Source organism: Glycine soja, chromosome 13 (genome assembly GCF_004193775.1).
Source record: "Glycine soja cultivar W05 chromosome 13, ASM419377v2, whole genome shotgun sequence".
Taxonomy (NCBI): domain Eukaryota; kingdom Viridiplantae; phylum Streptophyta; class Magnoliopsida; order Fabales; family Fabaceae; genus Glycine; species Glycine soja.
In genome coordinates, this window is record NC_041014.1 from 28,067,961 (window position 1) to 28,087,466 (window position 19,506).

General features: G+C 31.8%; 2 protein-coding genes across 2 annotated transcripts; both read left to right on the forward strand.

Moving 5' to 3' along the window:
* Positions 1-13,807: 13,807 nt before the first annotated feature.
* LOC114382523 lies at positions 13,808-14,502 on the forward strand. Its single transcript, XM_028342002.1, has one exon. The coding sequence runs from the start codon at positions 13,911-13,913 to the stop codon at positions 14,139-14,141; it is 231 nt and encodes a 76-aa protein (XP_028197803.1). The 5' UTR covers positions 13,808-13,910; the 3' UTR covers positions 14,142-14,502.
* A 963-nt stretch (positions 14,503-15,465) lies between these two features.
* Positions 15,466-19,095, forward strand: LOC114382524 (inositol 1,3,4-trisphosphate 5/6-kinase 4-like). Its single transcript, XM_028342003.1, has 2 exons — positions 15,466-15,683; positions 17,516-19,095. The coding sequence occupies exon 2, from the start codon at positions 17,534-17,536 to the stop codon at positions 18,977-18,979; it is 1,446 nt and encodes a 481-aa protein (XP_028197804.1). The 5' UTR covers positions 15,466-15,683; positions 17,516-17,533; the 3' UTR covers positions 18,980-19,095.
* The last annotated feature ends 411 nt before the right edge of the window (positions 19,096-19,506 follow it).

The following is a 19,506-nucleotide window of genomic DNA, read 5'->3' on the forward strand; positions in this document are numbered from 1 at the left end:
ATATATTTTTTTAAGACGGTTTTTTACACAACGGTCGTCATTCATTAACACTTTCAACATCATTGACTTCAAAGACGGTTCCACAACCATATTTGAATGTCGCTTTTGTAGTAGTGAAGAGTGTAGAGCACCATATATATTTTTGTCAAACTTATTTGTTTTAATAACTTTCTTATTAGTTAAATTTTATTAACCATTATAATATATATATATATATATATGGGTGAAACTTACTGTATTAAATAAGAAAAAATCACAAAATTTATAACTTCTAATAAATTTTAGTTAATAATAAAAAGTGTTGGAACATCTTCAACCCAACACCTTTTTTGTATATATACTTTTTATACATCTTAATTGCGTACTATCATTTCGTATCATCACTTACTTTTACTTTTTAACACTTAAACAACTCTTCTCTAAGCATAAAAAAATATCTTCTCTCCAATCCATCAACATTAAACATTTTATTAAACGAATCCCATAAATAGTTGTACAAACATTTTATTAATATTAACTTTTTATTTTTGAACCCGTAAAAATGAACATCAATGCTTAAATAAGCACCTTGTGCTTGACAAGCATGTTCTCCAACAGAAAATTCATAAGAGACATCAACCCTTAATAAGCAAAAATAACAAAAATATCTCTATTGAAGTTGGCCTTAGAGAGTGCATTATTACTATTGTTTCTCTTTTTAGAGGCTGGCACCTCACTCCATAAAACATCTTCTTACTAACCACCTAGCGGTGTATCTCCTTAGAGTACCCAGTGCTTGACAAGCATGTACCTCAAATGGAGAATTCTTATTGTATCACTTCTAATGGAGGAGAATAATAGGTTGATGCCAAATATTGAACAGTCAAAATTTTTAACTTCCATCTCTTTTAATTCTCTTCTTCTTTTGGAGTGAAATCATTACTCTTTTCATGAGAGAGCTTTGATACCATGTTGGTAATTAGAGGATGAAAGGGATAAAGATCATAAGCACAAGCCAAATAGAAAGAATAAATATCAAGAGGTAACATATTGATCAATAAAAGATTGTTAAATGAATTACACGTACATGCTCCTATTTATTGATCTTGTTAGGCCAAGCAAAAGACTAAATATAAGAGGTAACATATTATTTGATTGATAAAAGATAATCAAATGAATTACACATGCTTCTATTTATAGATCTTATTAGGCTAACCATCTAACTACTTAAATAACTAATTGTTGAATTATTGGCAAGTGCACCAAAATGTCCCAAGTAGTAAAGTTAAAATAAACACTACTACAAAACGCAGTTTTTACATCGGTGGAAAACAACATTCTACATCGGTGATTGACTGATGTAGAATAAGATGTCGTTGAAAGTAAAAAGTTTCAACATCGGTCCTAAAATGACCGTTGTAGAAAGACAATGTTTTCTACATTGTGCCTAACGTACCAACCGTCCTTGATAAGTAATTATTACAACGGTGTTATACTAACCACCGATGTAGAAATTAGACCTTCTACATCGGTGTTATATTCATGAACGATGTAAAAAAGGGGGTTTTCCACATCGGTGCTTATGTCACCACCGATGTTAAATATCGAATAACCTGCAATTAAAATTTAGGTTAATTAATAATCAATTTTTATATTTTTAATATTATCAATATTGCTAATAATCAATAAATATTATTATATAATATGAAAATCAATATTTATAATTACAATATTATCAATATTTCTAATAATGAATAAATATTATTATATAATATGAAAATCAATTTATAATAATAATATTACAATATTATCTACATTAGTACTAATAAAGAAATACTGCCTTTTCAGGCTCGATATATTCTCACAACCACATCATCAATTCCCCTGCACCTCAACAAAACATGAAAACCTTAAAACACTTAACCTGAAACTAGCATGTCAGTCAGCAAAGCAGGAGTTTATTAGGTTTAGAGTTGCAGCAAAAGGTTTCAATTTTTTAAATGCCTTAAACAAAGAGTTCATCAAGAACATGAGTGAGAAGGTGAAATCATTAACATAAAATAATTGACCTATGATGTGAATATATAGCACATCTAAGATAAATATATATATATACATGTGTTGTAGCGCGAGCTATTTCATCCCACTTGTTATATGTACCCCTGCTATTCTCAGACCAATCACCAAAATTCATCCTGCGGCCAACAAAATCAAGTTGTGTTATTGGTTCCAGAAACATGGAATGGCACATAAAAGAGAAGGAATTAGCCAGTACCCGACTACAAAAAATGCATATCCACTCATGTGATAGGTATGCATCTTAGTATCATTGTTCTACAGTATAATTTCCATAAATCCCTTATAAGTTCCATTAATGACTGATGTTTCTGTGTGAGGTGATCCTGTAAGAGGCTTGGTAGGACCTCTAGATTAATTTAAAGATTTTTCATGCTTTCTATAATTTAAAGATTTTATGAAAAATCTTTAAATTATAGAAAACTAATTAAAATTATAGAAATTATAGGACCTCTAGATTAATTTAATCTAAAAAATGTGTTACCAACACTTCTACCATATTATTGTGGTAATGGATAGAAGAAGAATAAGCATATTTGAACCAAATATATATGTATGGCGTAGGAAATATGAAAAAATAATAAATTAATCCCTTGGATAAAAAGAAAGAAAAAAAAAGTGAAAGGGATTCGGAAGTGCATGTGAAGTGAAGGAGAGTTAGTTTTGGTGATTTGGCAAGTAGACAAGCACCTTTGCCTTAGTCAAACCACTTAAGTTAACCTAAACCCAAAACCCATTAGAGATAAAGTGTGCAGGTCCATCACACTTCACTTTCCAATGAAAACCACATCCCACATGATCTTGCTCTGGGAAATTGAAAGATCAAAAGATCTCTTCACCAATTTACCTCATTTTCCAGCCCCCCTCCCCTCCCTTTTTTCTCCCACTCCACTCCAAACACATATATTCTCTTTCTTGTTGACCCCACACCACTAGCCTCCTCACCTAAACTTAGTGTAAATATTAATTATTGGCCGACAAGTGTCAACCTTTGATTGATACACGCACATCCAGTCATGGCCCCATCAAAGGGTTTGAAGCTTTTGCTTGCTAAGGAGTTCCCATCATTCACTGTGCCATGTGTCCACTTATATGAGCATACCAACCTTCCATTCCTAACCTAACACTACTATTGTCTATTGAATTCACAATAGGAAAGAAAAGGGTACTGTGTGAGGTCAGGGAGTGAGCCAGTGAGTGAGGGACCCTAAATTATGGATCAACTGCTAAAATTTCCCTTGAAAGTCATAACTTTCTCAAATGTATCATCCTAGCCAGACACCCCCATCATCATCTCATGAAATATCGGAAAATTAAAAAATGTTTCAAAGTGAAATTAACAAAAGCTAATTTATGTAGTAATTAGTACTTTTGTAACTGCCTAGATGAAATTATCAGAAGGCAAAGCAACATTTTCCAAGTATAAGTAAAAGTAAGGAATACATGCATTCAATGAAATTTAAATGGGGTTGCTAAGCAACAATTCGTCCCTACACCTTAGAAATCAAAGTTGGCCTCTATCTTAAGGGGATACATTGGATTGAGATTTTAAAAGACATTTATAGCATAAAAATTGGATTGTGAATATTGGATTCAAACACATAATGTAGCAAGTAGATACAACAAAATAATGAGGCGTCTAAGATTCATACCTCCAGTAATGCTAATAGGCAGACCAGCCCAAAAACTAACAGTACAAATAGCCAATATCATCAGTCATGGTGCTCACTAATATGTAGTTGTCTCAGAAAGAAAAGAGCAAAGAATCCTCCAGCCACAGTCAAACCAAAAACTTGGTCACTTTGGACTCCGTAGAACAGTCCTTGTGTTCAAGGAAAGCTTCCCAAAATGCCTTAAAAAATATTAGGAATTTCGGCATTAAATAAGCAATTAAATTAAATATAACTTGCATTAAATAAGGAAAGCTCCGTAGATCACTCATGTTGGTTTTACAAGTGGACCTTGCATCTTAGTTTCCTCTGTTTTCCTATTCTGGTTCACTAACTGCTAAGTTTTTTTTTATTCTCTTTCACTCTTAGATCTTCATTCCTATCTATTGTTGAATTGTTTAAGTCATGCAATTTCCAATTTGAGTTGTTTTTTTGTAGTTTTTTTACGTCTAAACAGTCATAAGTCACTTCAAGGGGTGACTTTTGATGGAAATACTAAGAATATAAGTTGCTAACTCAAACAAGTGATCCTTTTTCAGCAGCTGCTTTCAAGTGGGGTATATAAGTTGTAACCAACAGAGGTTTGGAGCAAAGATGGTACTAGAGAAAGGCTATACACCAGCTCAAGTCATGAATTTTTCAACTAATCCATAAAATAAAAATTTGTGAGATATATAATTTTATTATTTTTGATAAATTTCAATTAATAAAACATTATATTTAAAAGAGTGTGTAAAGAAAGAGTATAACATTTTTGTTTCTCATTTAACCTCTTTTTTAATCAATGGCAAAAAATTGTTAATATGTAACCATTACTCATTCCTTTGACCTTAAAACAGTTTAGGTAGTACTCAGGTTATGACTCTTGTGAAGTAGTAGAACGTTGGAATTGCAAGATATAAGGCAAATAGAACTGGCTTATACAACTTAACAAATGATATTTGAGTCAGGTCTTTCAAGGCTTAACAACTTAACATAAATCAATGACTTTTATTACGGGTTCAAGGAACTCAAGATAACAAACTACAATGGCAATTTCCCGTAGATACTCAGTTCACAGAATGTCAAAAATCTAGATAATCTTCAATGCTTATTAAATTAGAGCCACAAAAAATTCCAAATAATATCAATTAAAATTTCAACTTTCAACAATCAAGAATTCATGTTTATAACTTACATGTGCTCCTTAATAACTTGTAGTTGTTTACCATCAACTCCCCATAGATGACATGTACAATCCTCACCGACAGTGACAATCAACTATAGAACCTCATTAGTCAATATAAATGAAAATTTGTATAGACAAATAAATTATATTATGAAGGATGACATTACCACTTATAAAAGTAGTAGCAATATTTATAAAAAATAGTATTAAATTTATGAAACAGTCACAAAAAATGCATTAATGAGTAAAATAGTAGATAAAAAATTGATTGAACAACTGGAATTTATCATTATCAGTAAAAATTTCAGACAGGTGAAAATAATAATTATGTTAGAAAAAGCTCACTTCTTAGTGGCAAAAAGTAAAAAAATTACAACTTAAGAAGTAAAATGATCCACGAAGTTTAATCTAGCAGCACATGAATATCTGAAATATTGTTGTACTTTTCAATTTTTATGTATTTCCTGGTCAGTGATAATTAAAGGAACAAGTTACAAGACTGAAGTATCTAAGTCACTTGAAGCGAATAAGGGCCATAAATAAAAATGAAAATATTAAATCTTGACAATAAGATCTATCTGTCTATGGAAAGGCTTTTATCTCAAAGGTAAATAGACATTCCAATTAAAATAAATTATATCAGAACAGAATAATGGATTTATTTGCTAGTAGTGATCATTGGAAGGGGAAATTCGGAAAAAGGTAAGAATGGTATAGTGTGGAAAATTTTATGGTATAACACTAACAATTCTACCTTTTTGTTGGGGGTGAGGAGCAAAATATGATATAATGAATAAAAATATAGGAAGGTAAACAATATCAGACTATCAGTAAAGGTATCTTCTTAAGATAATGCTTTTCATTTGTATGAAATGAAAGACCATTTTTTTTCATTGTATTAAAAGATCCTATTTAACTTGAGAAAATAAAAACCACTAAACATACCTTCATCTTCTAGTTCTTCACATCCAAGATCAACTTCAACCATATTTGATGGATTAGTGCAACTATTCAAGTTGCCAAGGGCACTCTCTTGACAATTCTTCGCCTGTGATCCTTTTGGTTGTCCTCGTCCCTTTTTCTTAGGCATAATGGTACCTGAGTCACAAAGTTGACATATCACAACAACAATTGCCATTTTCCTACAAAATACAAATAAAAAGGATAATAAGATAAAGTCAATCCATGTGTATCTTCCTCATGTTCCTCAATAAAGTCAGGATCAGATTTCAACACATTCAAAGGAATATTAGGAAATTTTCTTTTCTTTATTCTTCCTTTTAGTCAATAATTTATTGGACAAAGTTATATTATTTCCTAATAAATAAGCAGCCTCAAGAAGTTTGCTCAAACGCATACCAAGGAGTCAAGGACTCTAATTTTCAGAGGAATTGAAGGATATATATGGGTATTCCTGATAAACTGTTTAAAGTTATTTGCACGAATAACAAAAGGCATACCAAATCATGTCTTTTCAGTTCCCTGTTAATCTTCTTAGTATTGACCCATTCGTACCAAAGATTTCTTTTCAGTACAAAGTTGCAACAAACTGAACGAAAGAACTCGCATGAAAAATGAAAGCAGAGCTGGTAACAAGACAAAATTAATGGAACAAGGATGTTGGAAAATAGATTTACTCAGTGAATAAAATGTAACTCCTCCAAATTTGAATATAAGATAAAATAAACTAATATCATAGGAATCAAAAGAATCATTGGAAATAAAATCTGAACTAAATAAAGAATATTTTTTGGATGATTTCATTAAGGAAAATGCTAATCAGTGCCTTGATGAATTAAAAATGGAAAGTTTTCTATTGGAAGTGTAGCGGTGAATTCTCCTGAGATTTCCAATGCAACTTCAACATAATATTTAATATTAAAACCCTATGCTCTAACCGCCAGAGCCTCTGTAGCCTCCATCACTCTGGTGCCGGCACCTTCACCGACGAAGGTTTTGCGGTGCGACTGGAAGTCCTCCCATGGACTCGGCTGCTCGCCGCCGAGGACGAACTTAAAGAGGAGGGAGCCAGAGTCTCAGGGCTAGACGATGAAGGGAGACTTTTGGTGCTCGGTGTAGGAGGAGCTGATCGCGGAGAGCGGGATCGTGTGCAGTGGAAGCAACATAGAGTAGTAGTCTCGCAGCACGTTCGACGGCACCGTTCCAATTGGAACCACCACCACCTGGATCATCGCTGATCCCTCGATGCTCACTTCCAAAATAAGGTAATGGAAGAGGGTAGGTATCGTTTTTCTAAGGCTAGGGATCAAGGGCAAAAAGAAAGGCCATTTCATAGATAATGGCGACACAATTTTTTCGTTAATGAAAAATTAATTTTAAAAATGCAACAACCACGGTGATGTATTAGAAAACGAGGTTGTATTGAATGCTTGTAGTTAAATACAATGACATTTTGTACTAAAACATGGTCGTTAATGAACAGCCTCAAATACCACTTCGCTTTTGGCTGAAAACGTTGTCGTTCATCTCGTGGTATTTACAAAAATGCCACCGTGTTATATTCAACAACGGTGACCCAAGCACCAATGTCGTACTGTAGTCATAGAACATAGCTTTTTTAGTAGTGAAAAGTCTAAGTGTCGAATCCACATGGACTTTGTTTGTACTTAGGTAAATGAATATATAATTTTTTCAAGCAATAAATAAAATGGTTTAAAAGGTTGTGAAGAAAATAGTAAAACAAATTATCATAAATCAAATTAAAATAAACAAGAGAGAAAAACAAACATAAAAGGGAACTAATTAATTAAAACAAAAAAGATGAGAGAAGTTAATTCAAAAGATGAGTATGTTGAGGACTTAGCCTATTGAAGCTATTCTTGATGTAATGTTAATAATTTTTCTCTACTTATGTTTATTCTTATTTTCACCTATCTACTCATATACTCTAACCATAATCCCTCAAGTAAAAGAGCCTAATTTATCTATTTTTTCTTCTAAACCCCTTTGCAGAAATATAACAATAAATTACATTAAGAATAAAGATGTATAACAAACTAAACAAAATTAACCTATCCCTAGTGATGAACTATTTAGATACCCATTCCAGTTTTATTAGAAAATAACGCTTCCCAACGTTATCCCTAAAACTAACCATGCAAATAGATAATCAAGTCACACGCAATAAAATTAAGTAGATAATGGTGGAAAAATAATATTCATAAATAGATAGAAAAATAAATTATATCAAGAGCAATTGACTACTAAACTCCCAACAAAAAGGGTTTAGTCTTTCATTGTCATAAGAGGTTTTACAATTGCAAGGGGATAATATTTAGAAAAAAGGAACTTTAGGAAGGGAATGGAGGTAAGGAATGACTCATAATAATTGTTTCTCTAACTTTTGGCCTTTACCTTTCTATAAGGAATTGAAATCTCTTGAATTTTTTTTCCTTCTTCTCTCTCTTTTTATAGGTGCAGTTCAACATGATTTTTACGCAACCTTTGCGCTAAGCGCGATTGCCTCGCTTAGCAAGTATGGTGGTATTCATGCTCAGCATTATCTCTTGCTAAGCACACCTTTACTTTCCAAAATTATCCATACATCCTAGCGTTAAGCGTGTGTTGCCGTTGAGCCTGTAAATCGCACTGAGCGTCTGAGACACGCTAAGTGAACAACTTTGGATCTTCAATTTTCTTGGGCTTTACTTTGTTTTTCTAGGCCAATTATTCACCAAACATTATAAATTCATGAGCTTTTAAAATTTTCTGCACAAAAACTTAAATGACGTTAAAATTCCAATTATTTGCCCAATAAAGAAGAAATAAGAGAGAAAATTATTAATTCCTATATAATTTAATTCCAAAATATACCTATACATATTAGTTACACTAACTAATTAGCGTAAACAAAGACATCATGAGGTCTTTATAGCATCCCTACATGGGAATCATAATTGACTCATTTGTTGATTGTCAAGTTGCTCAAACTAGAGATAATGATATTTTCCTAAGTAAAAACAAATAAATGAGTTATTCACTTATTCGACTAAATGATTATGGTTAGTTGTGATTAATGTAGTTTAAAAACTACATTAGATGTTGACTTTTGTCTTAAAAACTTAACTCTGAAATTAAGTAGCAGGGCATTATCAAGGAAACAATTTTCAATTTCAATTCCCCACCTAAGACCATAAACAACAACACCTTAATTTATTTATTAGCCTTATATATAGAAACAAAAAGGTATATTAATTTAAAACATACATAACATTAAGAGTGCAATAAAAGAAATTAATAATTTCAAAACATCATCCATAAATTAACACAACCTCACCAACATACCTGAAAAACCAAACTTAACAATCTGTATAACCTGAACTTATAACTTACATCTATGCTCCCACCCAAAACTATAGGATAATAAATACATTTAAAACTCTATAAATTAATAATATTAGGATCGGAGAAATTTATTAACTTACATCTATGCTTCCACCCAAAACTATAGGATAACAAATACATTTAAAACTCTATAAATTAATAATATTAGGATCGGAGAAATTTATTAATTTAGAGAGTTATTAATTTATCGATAAATTAATAATTATTAATTTAAAGAGTTTTTAAGTAATTATATTGTACATACCAAACAAAAAGGCAAATTAGTCTATGCCTCTTAGAATTACATTGCAGCAAACCTTGGGACTCAACGCAAATTAGTAACTTTTGTGTTCATATGCATTGAAAATCAATAATGACATATATAAATTACATGAATGTGTTAGGTATTCAAACAAGATGACTTCTCATCTAAAAGGTGTTGCAAAATCAACTATGTCAAATCATATATGTAAGGAGTTGTGTGAATACAAAAAACCTTTTTAGCAGTTTCAGTTTCTATGAATTATTAATTTATGATTTTCTTGAAACCAAAAATTATAAAGGGATCTCACGAAAAATTATTATCTTATTATTTTATCAAGTTTTTCAATTTTTTACATTGGCCCAAGTCGGGACCAGACAAATTTATTATCTTAGAGAATTTATTAATTTACCGAATAATAATTTAAAGAGTTTCTAATGTACATAAAGCAACTGTAGATAACTATAAAAATGCTGCTCTTACCCAAGACAAAACATGACTCATCAAAGTGTGATGGCTATATTTGGTGAATCTAGCTGTCAATGCAACATAATGTTCAATTTCACATCCATTGACTACAAAACTTTCGATGTAAATACTGAACCAAAAAGAAACCTCCCTTCCCCACACACCAACTATATGCTAATTCAAAAGCCATCGCCTTCTAGTTCTAACACTTTATATATTTATTCAAAACCTGCCCACTTTGTTGTTGGTACCACGCACCTAATTATTGATCTTTTTACTCTAAGTTCTTGCAAAAGATACAAAGTAATTGAGTAGAATATCAAAATGAAAATTTAGTCATAGAGATATCAGACATTAGTATGTGTTTAAAAATGATTGTCTCGTATATTTTGAATAGGTACTATCAATATGTTCAAGTTGAGGCATCTAATGTTCCAAAGAGCATATGGTTTGAGACTAATCAATGCAGAGTCGATATCCATTGATCAATGTTATTTAATTAAGAATATGATTTACTTTATTGTCTAAGTACTTTTTAGATATGGCTGGCACTAATTGTACTCTCTGTAGCAGCAAAGTTGTGGACTTTAAGACATTCCAACAATATTGCAAGTCTTTTATTCTTTAATTTTTTAACTTCTTGATGTATTTTTTTTAATTATTAGAAAAGAAAGACAACTATGATCTTTTACATTTGAATCTCCAATTGAGATAAGCAGTGTGATGTAAAAAGCCAACAAAAATTTATTTAATAAAAAGACAGAGAATATAGTTTCCAGTCACACTTAAATAATCTTGATGAATTGAGACAAAGTTAGATTGCCCTCAAAATTTCTGGAATTGATATAATATCTTGTTCATATATTAAATCCAGTTAGAACAAAATGCATAATATTATGTCATTTAAAGTGGGATTGCATTTGTTAAGGTATAACATTGAGTGCAGGTCTAAGCCTTTAGCAGCCTAAGGAAATACTAAATGGTTTTAAAAAAAGTTAAAACTTAAAAACACTTTTTAGAAAACATTATCAACAAAGAAGTAAACAAAATCAGGAACAAAAGAAGAAAGTCATTAGTCAAATAGTATTCATAATTATACCTTTCATTAAGGGTGCAAGTTTTAATTTGAATTTCACCATATTATCCAATACACTGGTTATATAATGAAAACTTGGATTATTTTCAATGCATAAAAAAAAATTAGAAGTAATAAATAATTATGTTGGTGTGCAGTGAAAATAAACGAGAAACATGAATTACTACACAATACATGTTAGCAGTTATCATATAGACATGAGTAACGTAAATTACCATTTCTAGGATTTGAAGTTAAACAACAACTTCTATTATGAGAAAAAAAGTGTGACTGAACTTATACATGAAAAATGAAAATTTAAGAGAAAATAGATTAGTTGATATCAATAAAAGAAATTTGAATGAAAAGGGAAAAAGGTATTGTTATTCTTTTCCTTGATGTTTTTTTTTTTTCTCTCAATAAATCTCTTTGAGATATAAAAATAAAGTTAATGAAAAATTAGTGCACATTCAAGATTACGGCTCTCTCCAACTTTTCTTTATCATGAAAAGCTCATTATTTTTTATCCTACAAAGAAAGAAAGCTACACACAAGAAAACTACAACGTTTTTTAGAAACATAACACACAGCAAATTGAATTTTAGACAAAAATAATCATATTACGTTAATTTCAAACCTATGAATCACGCTCAAGACATCTTTATTGACGTATTTGTGCGTTATCAAATTTCAGAAATTGGTTTCATTTCATGTGTTGTTTGTTTCATCCCTTGTTGTTTGACATGTTAGTGGTGCCTACATAACATTGAATTTTTTTTTGGTAATTAATAAATAAAACGTAACAAAGGAAAGCACAAGACTTGTAGCCACCACAGACCAACTATTTCCTACATATCCATAAAGAAAAACCACAAACGAATTACTCTAACCTGCAACCTTCAACCAATATTTCCAGGAGCAATTTTTAAAATCTCTTTCACCCTTTTCGCCATTTGCGAAAAGAAATACTCACTGAAATTTGATGCTGAATTAGACCAAAAATGAACAAATGATGGGTATATATAATACTAGATGCTATGCGAAATGCTTTGCATTTTTTCAAGGCCTTGTGCATTCCCAATAGTGCATTTATTTGGTTTATTTTTATCAATAATTAGCGTTGCAATGATCAAGACCATTCACTTCTTCACTTGCTCATACAAACAGATGGGAGATAATGTTTTTAAAGGTGCATTAAATAGCTATGTTCTCCACTTCCTTATTGGAATTAAGATTTATTCGAATTAAGCACCGTTATGCATAAATCTATCTATTTTTATTCTTATTCTTAATTCCAATAACGATAAGCTTAATAAGAATAGAAAGAATTTTTTTAACACATAAAATCATGGAATGTTGCATTAAATAGATCGAGGGAATTTCTAGATATTAACGGTGCAATAAATTGGCGAGATTGGTAGTGGAATTCAAAGAGATCGAATTGTCTCCAAAGTAGAACCCAAAATGAAAAGATGATGGGTATATATAATCTCTTGTGCCATGAATGTATCTCCTGGAGTATTTAATTATTTTTTTTGGCCAAACATATTCCCGATGAACTTGCAGCACCTCCTTAAACAGGTTGCCAATTTGAAGAGTTGGAAGAGAATTTGAAAGGCTAAATCTTATTCCCTAGGTTATAATACATAACTCTTCATATTTTAGATATGAGTGGAGATTACCCATAGAGTTTTTTTAACTGACATTAAAAACTGATAACTGTTCCGTCTTATTTAAAGCCCAAATTAAAGTAATTTATATTGAACACTACTAATTGGTGTCATTTGCAATGAACACCACCCAAATTAAAGTTCTATTATTGAAATAAATTAATTCTATAACCAGACACTATGCATGGAATTGAAGAAGTTTACGTGATTAGTTGTCTAATATGGGAGGGATTATGGAAGTTTGGGCAGAAAATAAGTTTAACTGAACTTATTACCTTTATTAATAAAAGAGCGGGATTATGCATGGAGTTTGGGCGAAAAATAAGTTTAGCTGAACTTATTAATTTTATTAATAAAAGATATATTTTTCTTTGAAAATGAGATATTATTATTGGAGCAACACTATTTGCTATGAAACTTTAACGCACGAAAACATACAAATTCACACGCATAGATATTTTCGTACACTAATTTTGTCCTACAATTTCGCAAGATTCAACAATTCTCTTACTTTTATATTGTTATATATTTGTTGTTGAGTTTTAATTTTTAAACGACAGAAACTGTAACTAATTTTTTAAATATGTATTTTATAAGTTAAATAGTCCTTTTTTCATGTATATTTTTTTATTAAATAATCTTTATCTTTAATACGATACTGATTTAACCGATACTTTACATATTTTGAAACTTTAAATGAAGTTTTTATAATTTGAGAATTAAATATAATTGTAAGTTATATTTTCAAAGATATTTTTTTTTTCATTTTCAAATACTAATTGACTATGTACTACTTTGAAAAAAAAAATTAGGAATGATTAATAACAGTCGTCAACAGTCCTTAGGAACGACACATGTCTCATAACTTTTGCACAAAAACTAGATAAGACCTAAACAAAAAACAGGTGTCTAAGATAGGTCAAGCAAAAACTGACACGTGTACTAATGCCTTCAAATGCAGACACGTAGCCCTTTAACCCACAAGTCCTCCAATCAAAGCACCAAACTAATCTCATTCCTTCTAAGTCCTAATTAACACTTTTTCTCTCTATAAAAATAGACCAAGGTCTTATTAATCTTCACCATGAACAAAAATCAAAGTTACACAGTACTAATAAAGTTATCACTCATATCACAACACAACACATTGTATCAACACATTGTATTGTAGTAAACTTACAAAGTAACTTGATTGAAGATGGTTGGAATTGGAGTTCCAATATGCGTGCAATGTGGCAACACGAGCAACCCCTGCCGGTGCAAGGTGGTGGGGCCAACGCTGGGGTTCCTGGCGTTTGCGGCGGCGGCGGTGGTCGAGTGGCCGGTGGGGGCTCTGGTGTATTGCTTTCGCCACTCAAAGGGTCGCAAAATCATGGGTCATCCCGCTACCGTCATATACCCTTCAGTCACCAATGCCATCCCCATCTAATTAAAGTTCTAACTCTATATATATATATATATATATATATATATATGTTAATAATGTTGTTATATACCAGTATATGGTTTTGATGCATGGTATTTACGACTGTATTAATCTATTATATACGTTGTCCTTCCTTTTTTAATTAGTGACTTACAGTTGCGTACCAATGCATGTTATGTGTAACGCTTGGATTACGCAGTTGTTCAGTTAATTTGCCTTTTAGGTATGTATCACATAATAAACTTGAGCAATCTTTTTTTGCCTCTTTTTACTTTGATAAACTTATGGAAGGACTTTGTTGTGGTTTATATATATACTGAATTTGGCAGTGTTTTCATGGAAATGGATGAAGAGGGTTACTTTATGCGTGTGATTTTTTATTGGGGTATTTTTTTTTTCTATTTTGGGTGAAAAAAAAGAAACAGGGTTTCTATCGATAGGTTTAATTTTGTATCAATACATAAAAACTACATTTTATTATGTTGGATTGACTTTTGTTATAATTTTTTTATGTAACAGAATTTAAATGTTCAATACAAATATAAATTAAATGCAATGACATGTAAAACTATTTAGGGAGATCCAACTTGATGATGATAATAAATAACGATGATGACTTAAAAGGTAAATCACACCGATAATATTGCACGAATTAAAATAATAAAGAAATAAAAAATCAGTACAAAATTTCTTTCTATTATCATTATATAGATTAATTAATCAAAATATAAACACTTCAAAAAAAATAAAAAGTTATTTCTCTAACATTTATTTACGATCTATTGCATGTATTTTTAACAATTAATTGTCGCTAATTTTATTTATTTATTTCTACAACGATATATGGCAAAAGTTTTTATTTTTGGACCATCTATGTCACTATGCGGTGGTGATATATATGATTATTTTTTGTATGCCATAATCTAACTTAATTGAATGATATATAAAAGAATCGAGTAATATATTATCATGTTTAGCAAGAAGTAAGAATCTAAAACATTAATTTATTTTGTTAGCACAAGCTACCATCTATCTTTCATATAAGATAATTGTATTCCAATTGGTGATTACTTGATAATCTTACAGCATTTTATTCACGCCCTCCCCAAACATTAATTTTTATATTCATAAAAATAAAAAATAGCTAGACCCTTAGTCCTCAAACATTAATTTTTTAACGAAACAATTTTTTATGTTGGTTGATTTTTTTTATGCTGGTTAATTTGCTAACACAAAATCAAACATTATAATATTAATTAATTTTCAGTTTAAAAAATTAAGAATATAAAAAAAAATCTAAAATTTAATGATTCGTGTTAAATCAGGAATCAGAGAGTGATGTCTGATGAGCCCGCTTTCATTTTTGCTTTAAGGAGTTCAGTCCTATTTTGCTCCTCTTCCTTGTCTTCTACAAAACATTCACATATTAACCTGTGAAACCTCTGATCTGAGACTTCTCACCCATTTTCCTAAACCTCTAATTAAGCCACCAATTAGAAGAGGCAATTTTCTCAAGTCAGAGAGAGAAGAACATCTTTGTACCAGGTGTGAGCTTCTTCTTTACCTGCTGATTCATTTCTGCTTCTTGCAATTCTGTTTTCATTTTTGTGATTTTACATTGCTTTTTCTTCTTCTTGTCCCTGCTCTATTCCAAAGTTCCTTCTTTTTATTTCTTTAAATTTTCGTTTTGGTCGATTTGATATACCCAGTTTCATAGTGTGCTGTAAATTTGTGAGATTTTTGGCTAGAAGTTGGATCAATTGTCAAAAATTGAAACTTGGCATTTACCCATTTTCTGAAATGGTAATTTTTTTTTTTAAATGAAGAGTATAAGGTAATGAGACAGATTATGGAATTAATCATGTCATGGTGAATAGGGAGTGAGAGTTTTGTGAAGCCTTGAGGTCTGGAAAATAGGAATTGTCTACTATTTATTGGGATGCATTATAACTTTAGGATATGCTGATCTTGGATTGAGAATCTCAGCAGATGTGAAGCCTTGCAATATCCACATACATAGTGCATGCATGTTTGGATTGAAGTTAGAAATGTTGTGTGTACATTCCAATGTAAATCCAACGGTTGGATTGAAGTTAGAAATGGTGTGTGCACAATCCAATGTATTGAAGTTAGAAATGTTGTGTGTACATTCCAATGTAAGTCCAACGGTTGGATTGAAGTTAGAAATGGTGTGTGCACAATCCAATGTAAATTCAACAGATAAATGCAAAATGAAAGTAAAAACAAGATTCTTGATCCTTTGTCAAAATTACTTTTTCCTCAGAAGTACTTTTTCATCTGGAAACCAAAGAACATGCATATATACTGTTTGAAAAAGAAGAATTGATCATAATTTATTATACCCATAGAAGAACTAAGAGCAATTAGGAGCTGAACTTCACTACGCCCCATAAGGTAGGTAATATTAACTATGATTGGAGTGTCAGCTCTTTGTGGTGTGAAAGCTTGCCCTGCAAAAGCTGGTGAGATTGGGATATGGGGTGGAGAAATGGCAAGCACTATTGGTGTTCGAAATTCTATGGCATTTAACATTGATCTCAATTTGAACTACTTTAGGTCATGCACCCCTCCGGCCCTCTTGGTACATATTTAGCTCTTTGTGCCACAACACTTGAGGATGAGGGGTTGTGTACCATTCGGTTGGTATTGGGTCGATCCACCCAAGGCCCATTGACTTGGATGCTGAACGATCGGTCCAAATACGTTACTATATAACTCATACTAGACCCAGATGGCAAGGGAGATTGCAATGTACACTTGAATGCTTTTGGGCTAGCTCTCCTTCCTCTTAGGCCTGATCTAGCTACATGTACATTGTGACAATAGCTTGTGTACAGGTCACATTGTTCACTCTAGAACTATATCAAAAGAAGTGGCATCTTTGAAAAAGGGAAATAGAATATGTCCTTCCCGCTGAAGGATTAATACAATAGAAGTTGTTATTTCATTTTGGAGAAATTTTTGGTTATAGTAATCTTATCAGGAAGCAGAATGCTTCCTCATTTTCTGATAAAAATGAAACTGAATGAGATGTAGGCCATGTGGCTAATTCAGCAAACAGATTGCCGTCTACTTATATCTGTTATTGTAATCTTTGGAAATCCTTTAACCAATAATGTTCTCATATATTTGACATTTTGGCATATTAAATATGGAAGTAGAAAAATCTTGTATTCTGAAAAGTTATGGTTTGTGGGTCGATCATTATGAACCTAATTCATTAGATTGATTCTAAAATTCACATATATCTATGTATTGTGTGTTTGATGGTAACTAAGTCACATTTCTCTACTCTCTATGTTTTTTTTACTTTAAAAAGGTTATGATAATAACTGTTTCATTCTTTTTTTTGGTAGTGTTGCATCCACTCTCTGATGGGTGTAGTGAGGGGGGTGATATTGGATGAATCAGTACTCTTGGCTGAAAGTGATGATGATAAAACTGTATCTTTACTACGACCAGGAGCTGAGTCTCTCATCCAAACACTCGTTCTATCCAGAACGCATAGTGGAATTGCTCATGGTGTTGGCCTTCCAGATGACAAGGTGAGTGTTCTTAAAAAATTTGCTAGTTTGAACTCACTTGATTGCTTTATCTTAAATGATCATGTAAGTGAGGTTATGGCTGGATGGAGTAATGCTGATGATGGCAGTGTTATTATTTATCTGATTTCTAATAAGAAGGAGTTCTTACCTAAATTAAGCAGCTATAATTGGCTGGTTGTTGTTCTGAATGTTGGAGGTGAAAGTTCATGTCACACTCCAAATATACTTCAGATTGAAAACTTAGAGGAGTTGCCATTGACCATATGCCACTTAAATAAAAGATCAATTGGAACCAATGCTGTGACTGTGGGTTATACAATGAAGCCTTCTCGTGTCGAAGATTTTGCAAAGAGGGGTGCATTTCCTTTGTGTCCTACTCAAAATGGGTTGATGTTTGTTCCTCTCACATCCAAGCTTCCATTATCATCTCAGTTAAAGGATGTTGACATAGTTCTTCACAAAGCCACCGATGAAATATTATCTGTTGAAGATAATAAAATTACTTTTACACAGAACATGCAAGCATTGCAAAGATACTTGGATCAGCACCAGGATTTCTGTGTTATTGATCCACTGAGTAACGTTTATCCTTTATTGGACAGGCTAGAAATTCAACAATTTCTACTTGGCTTGGTGGAACTGAACACTGAAGGGAAATATTTGATCAGAGGGGCCCATTTTCTTAAGGTTGATAACTTTGATGAATTTGATTTTGCAACTGGACTAGCTGAAGCTAGATTGTCTCTTCCATGTATAGTGAAACCTAAGGTTGCTTGTGGTGTCAGTGATGCACACAAGATGGCAATTGTTTTCAGAGTCGATGATTTTAAGAATTTAAGTGTTCCTCTTCCAAATGTTATTCAGGAATATGTGGATCACTCATCCACTTTGTACAAATTTTATGTCTTGGGTGAAAAGATTTTCCATGCTGTCAAGAAGTCAATACCAAATGCTGATATTTTGAGGAAATCATCTGATGGTGATGAGCTCAAACCTCTACTGTTTGATAGCTTGAAATCTATGCCGACCGCTGACAGTATCACAAGTAATGTGTCCATTGACCTTAAGCTGGTTACAGATGCTGCAAATTGGCTTAGGAGAAGGCTTCAGCTTACCATCTTTGGTTTTGATGTTGTAATTCAGGAAGGTACTCATGACCATGTTATTGTGGATGTAAACTATCTCCCATCATTTAAGGAAGTGCCTGATGACATCTCTATTCCTGCCTTTTGGGATGCCATTAGAAATAAGTTTGACTCTAGGGTGCCTAAATAAGCATTTGTTTGAACTTTGTGACTATTTGACATGGAATAATGCCAATGATTGCATCAAACCGGTTTGAAATACTTAACCCTCGTTATTAATGCAATTTAGTGTGATGTTTCTTCTTCTATTTGATGTTATATTACTTTGCGAGAAATTTAGGTATGATTATAGGTACTTAAGTGATAACGTGCTAAATTCGGTGGGTTATATTGAAAATGCTTAATTGAAAATGCTTAATTGCACCTTTGGTTTTCTTGTTGGATTGCAAATTTTGTTTCTCTATTTTTTTTTTCTTGGGTCGTGCTAACCTAGTGCTCTTAGGATATTGGATAAGAAGTTAAACGGAAAAAAATATTTATTTTGAAAATCATAAAAGAGTAATGAATAGCATAATTTTGTGCATTCCAATAAAAACCTGTTTTGTTTCAGTTCTTTAACTAATATCCGAAAGACCCCGGTTAGTATTTACCTTTTTTCTTTGAATTTATTCATAAACTTAACCTTCAATATTTATCGAAAATGCCAATATGACAGTG

Bases quoted from the DNA above. Each gene is read 5' to 3' on its own strand.
- LOC114382524 (XM_028342003.1), top strand. From the start codon at position 17,534: ATGGGTGTAGTGAGGGGGGTGATATTGGATGAATCAGTACTCTTGGCT.
- LOC114382523 (XM_028342002.1), top strand. From the start codon at position 13,911: ATGGTTGGAATTGGAGTTCCAATATGCGTGCAATGTGGCAACACGAGC.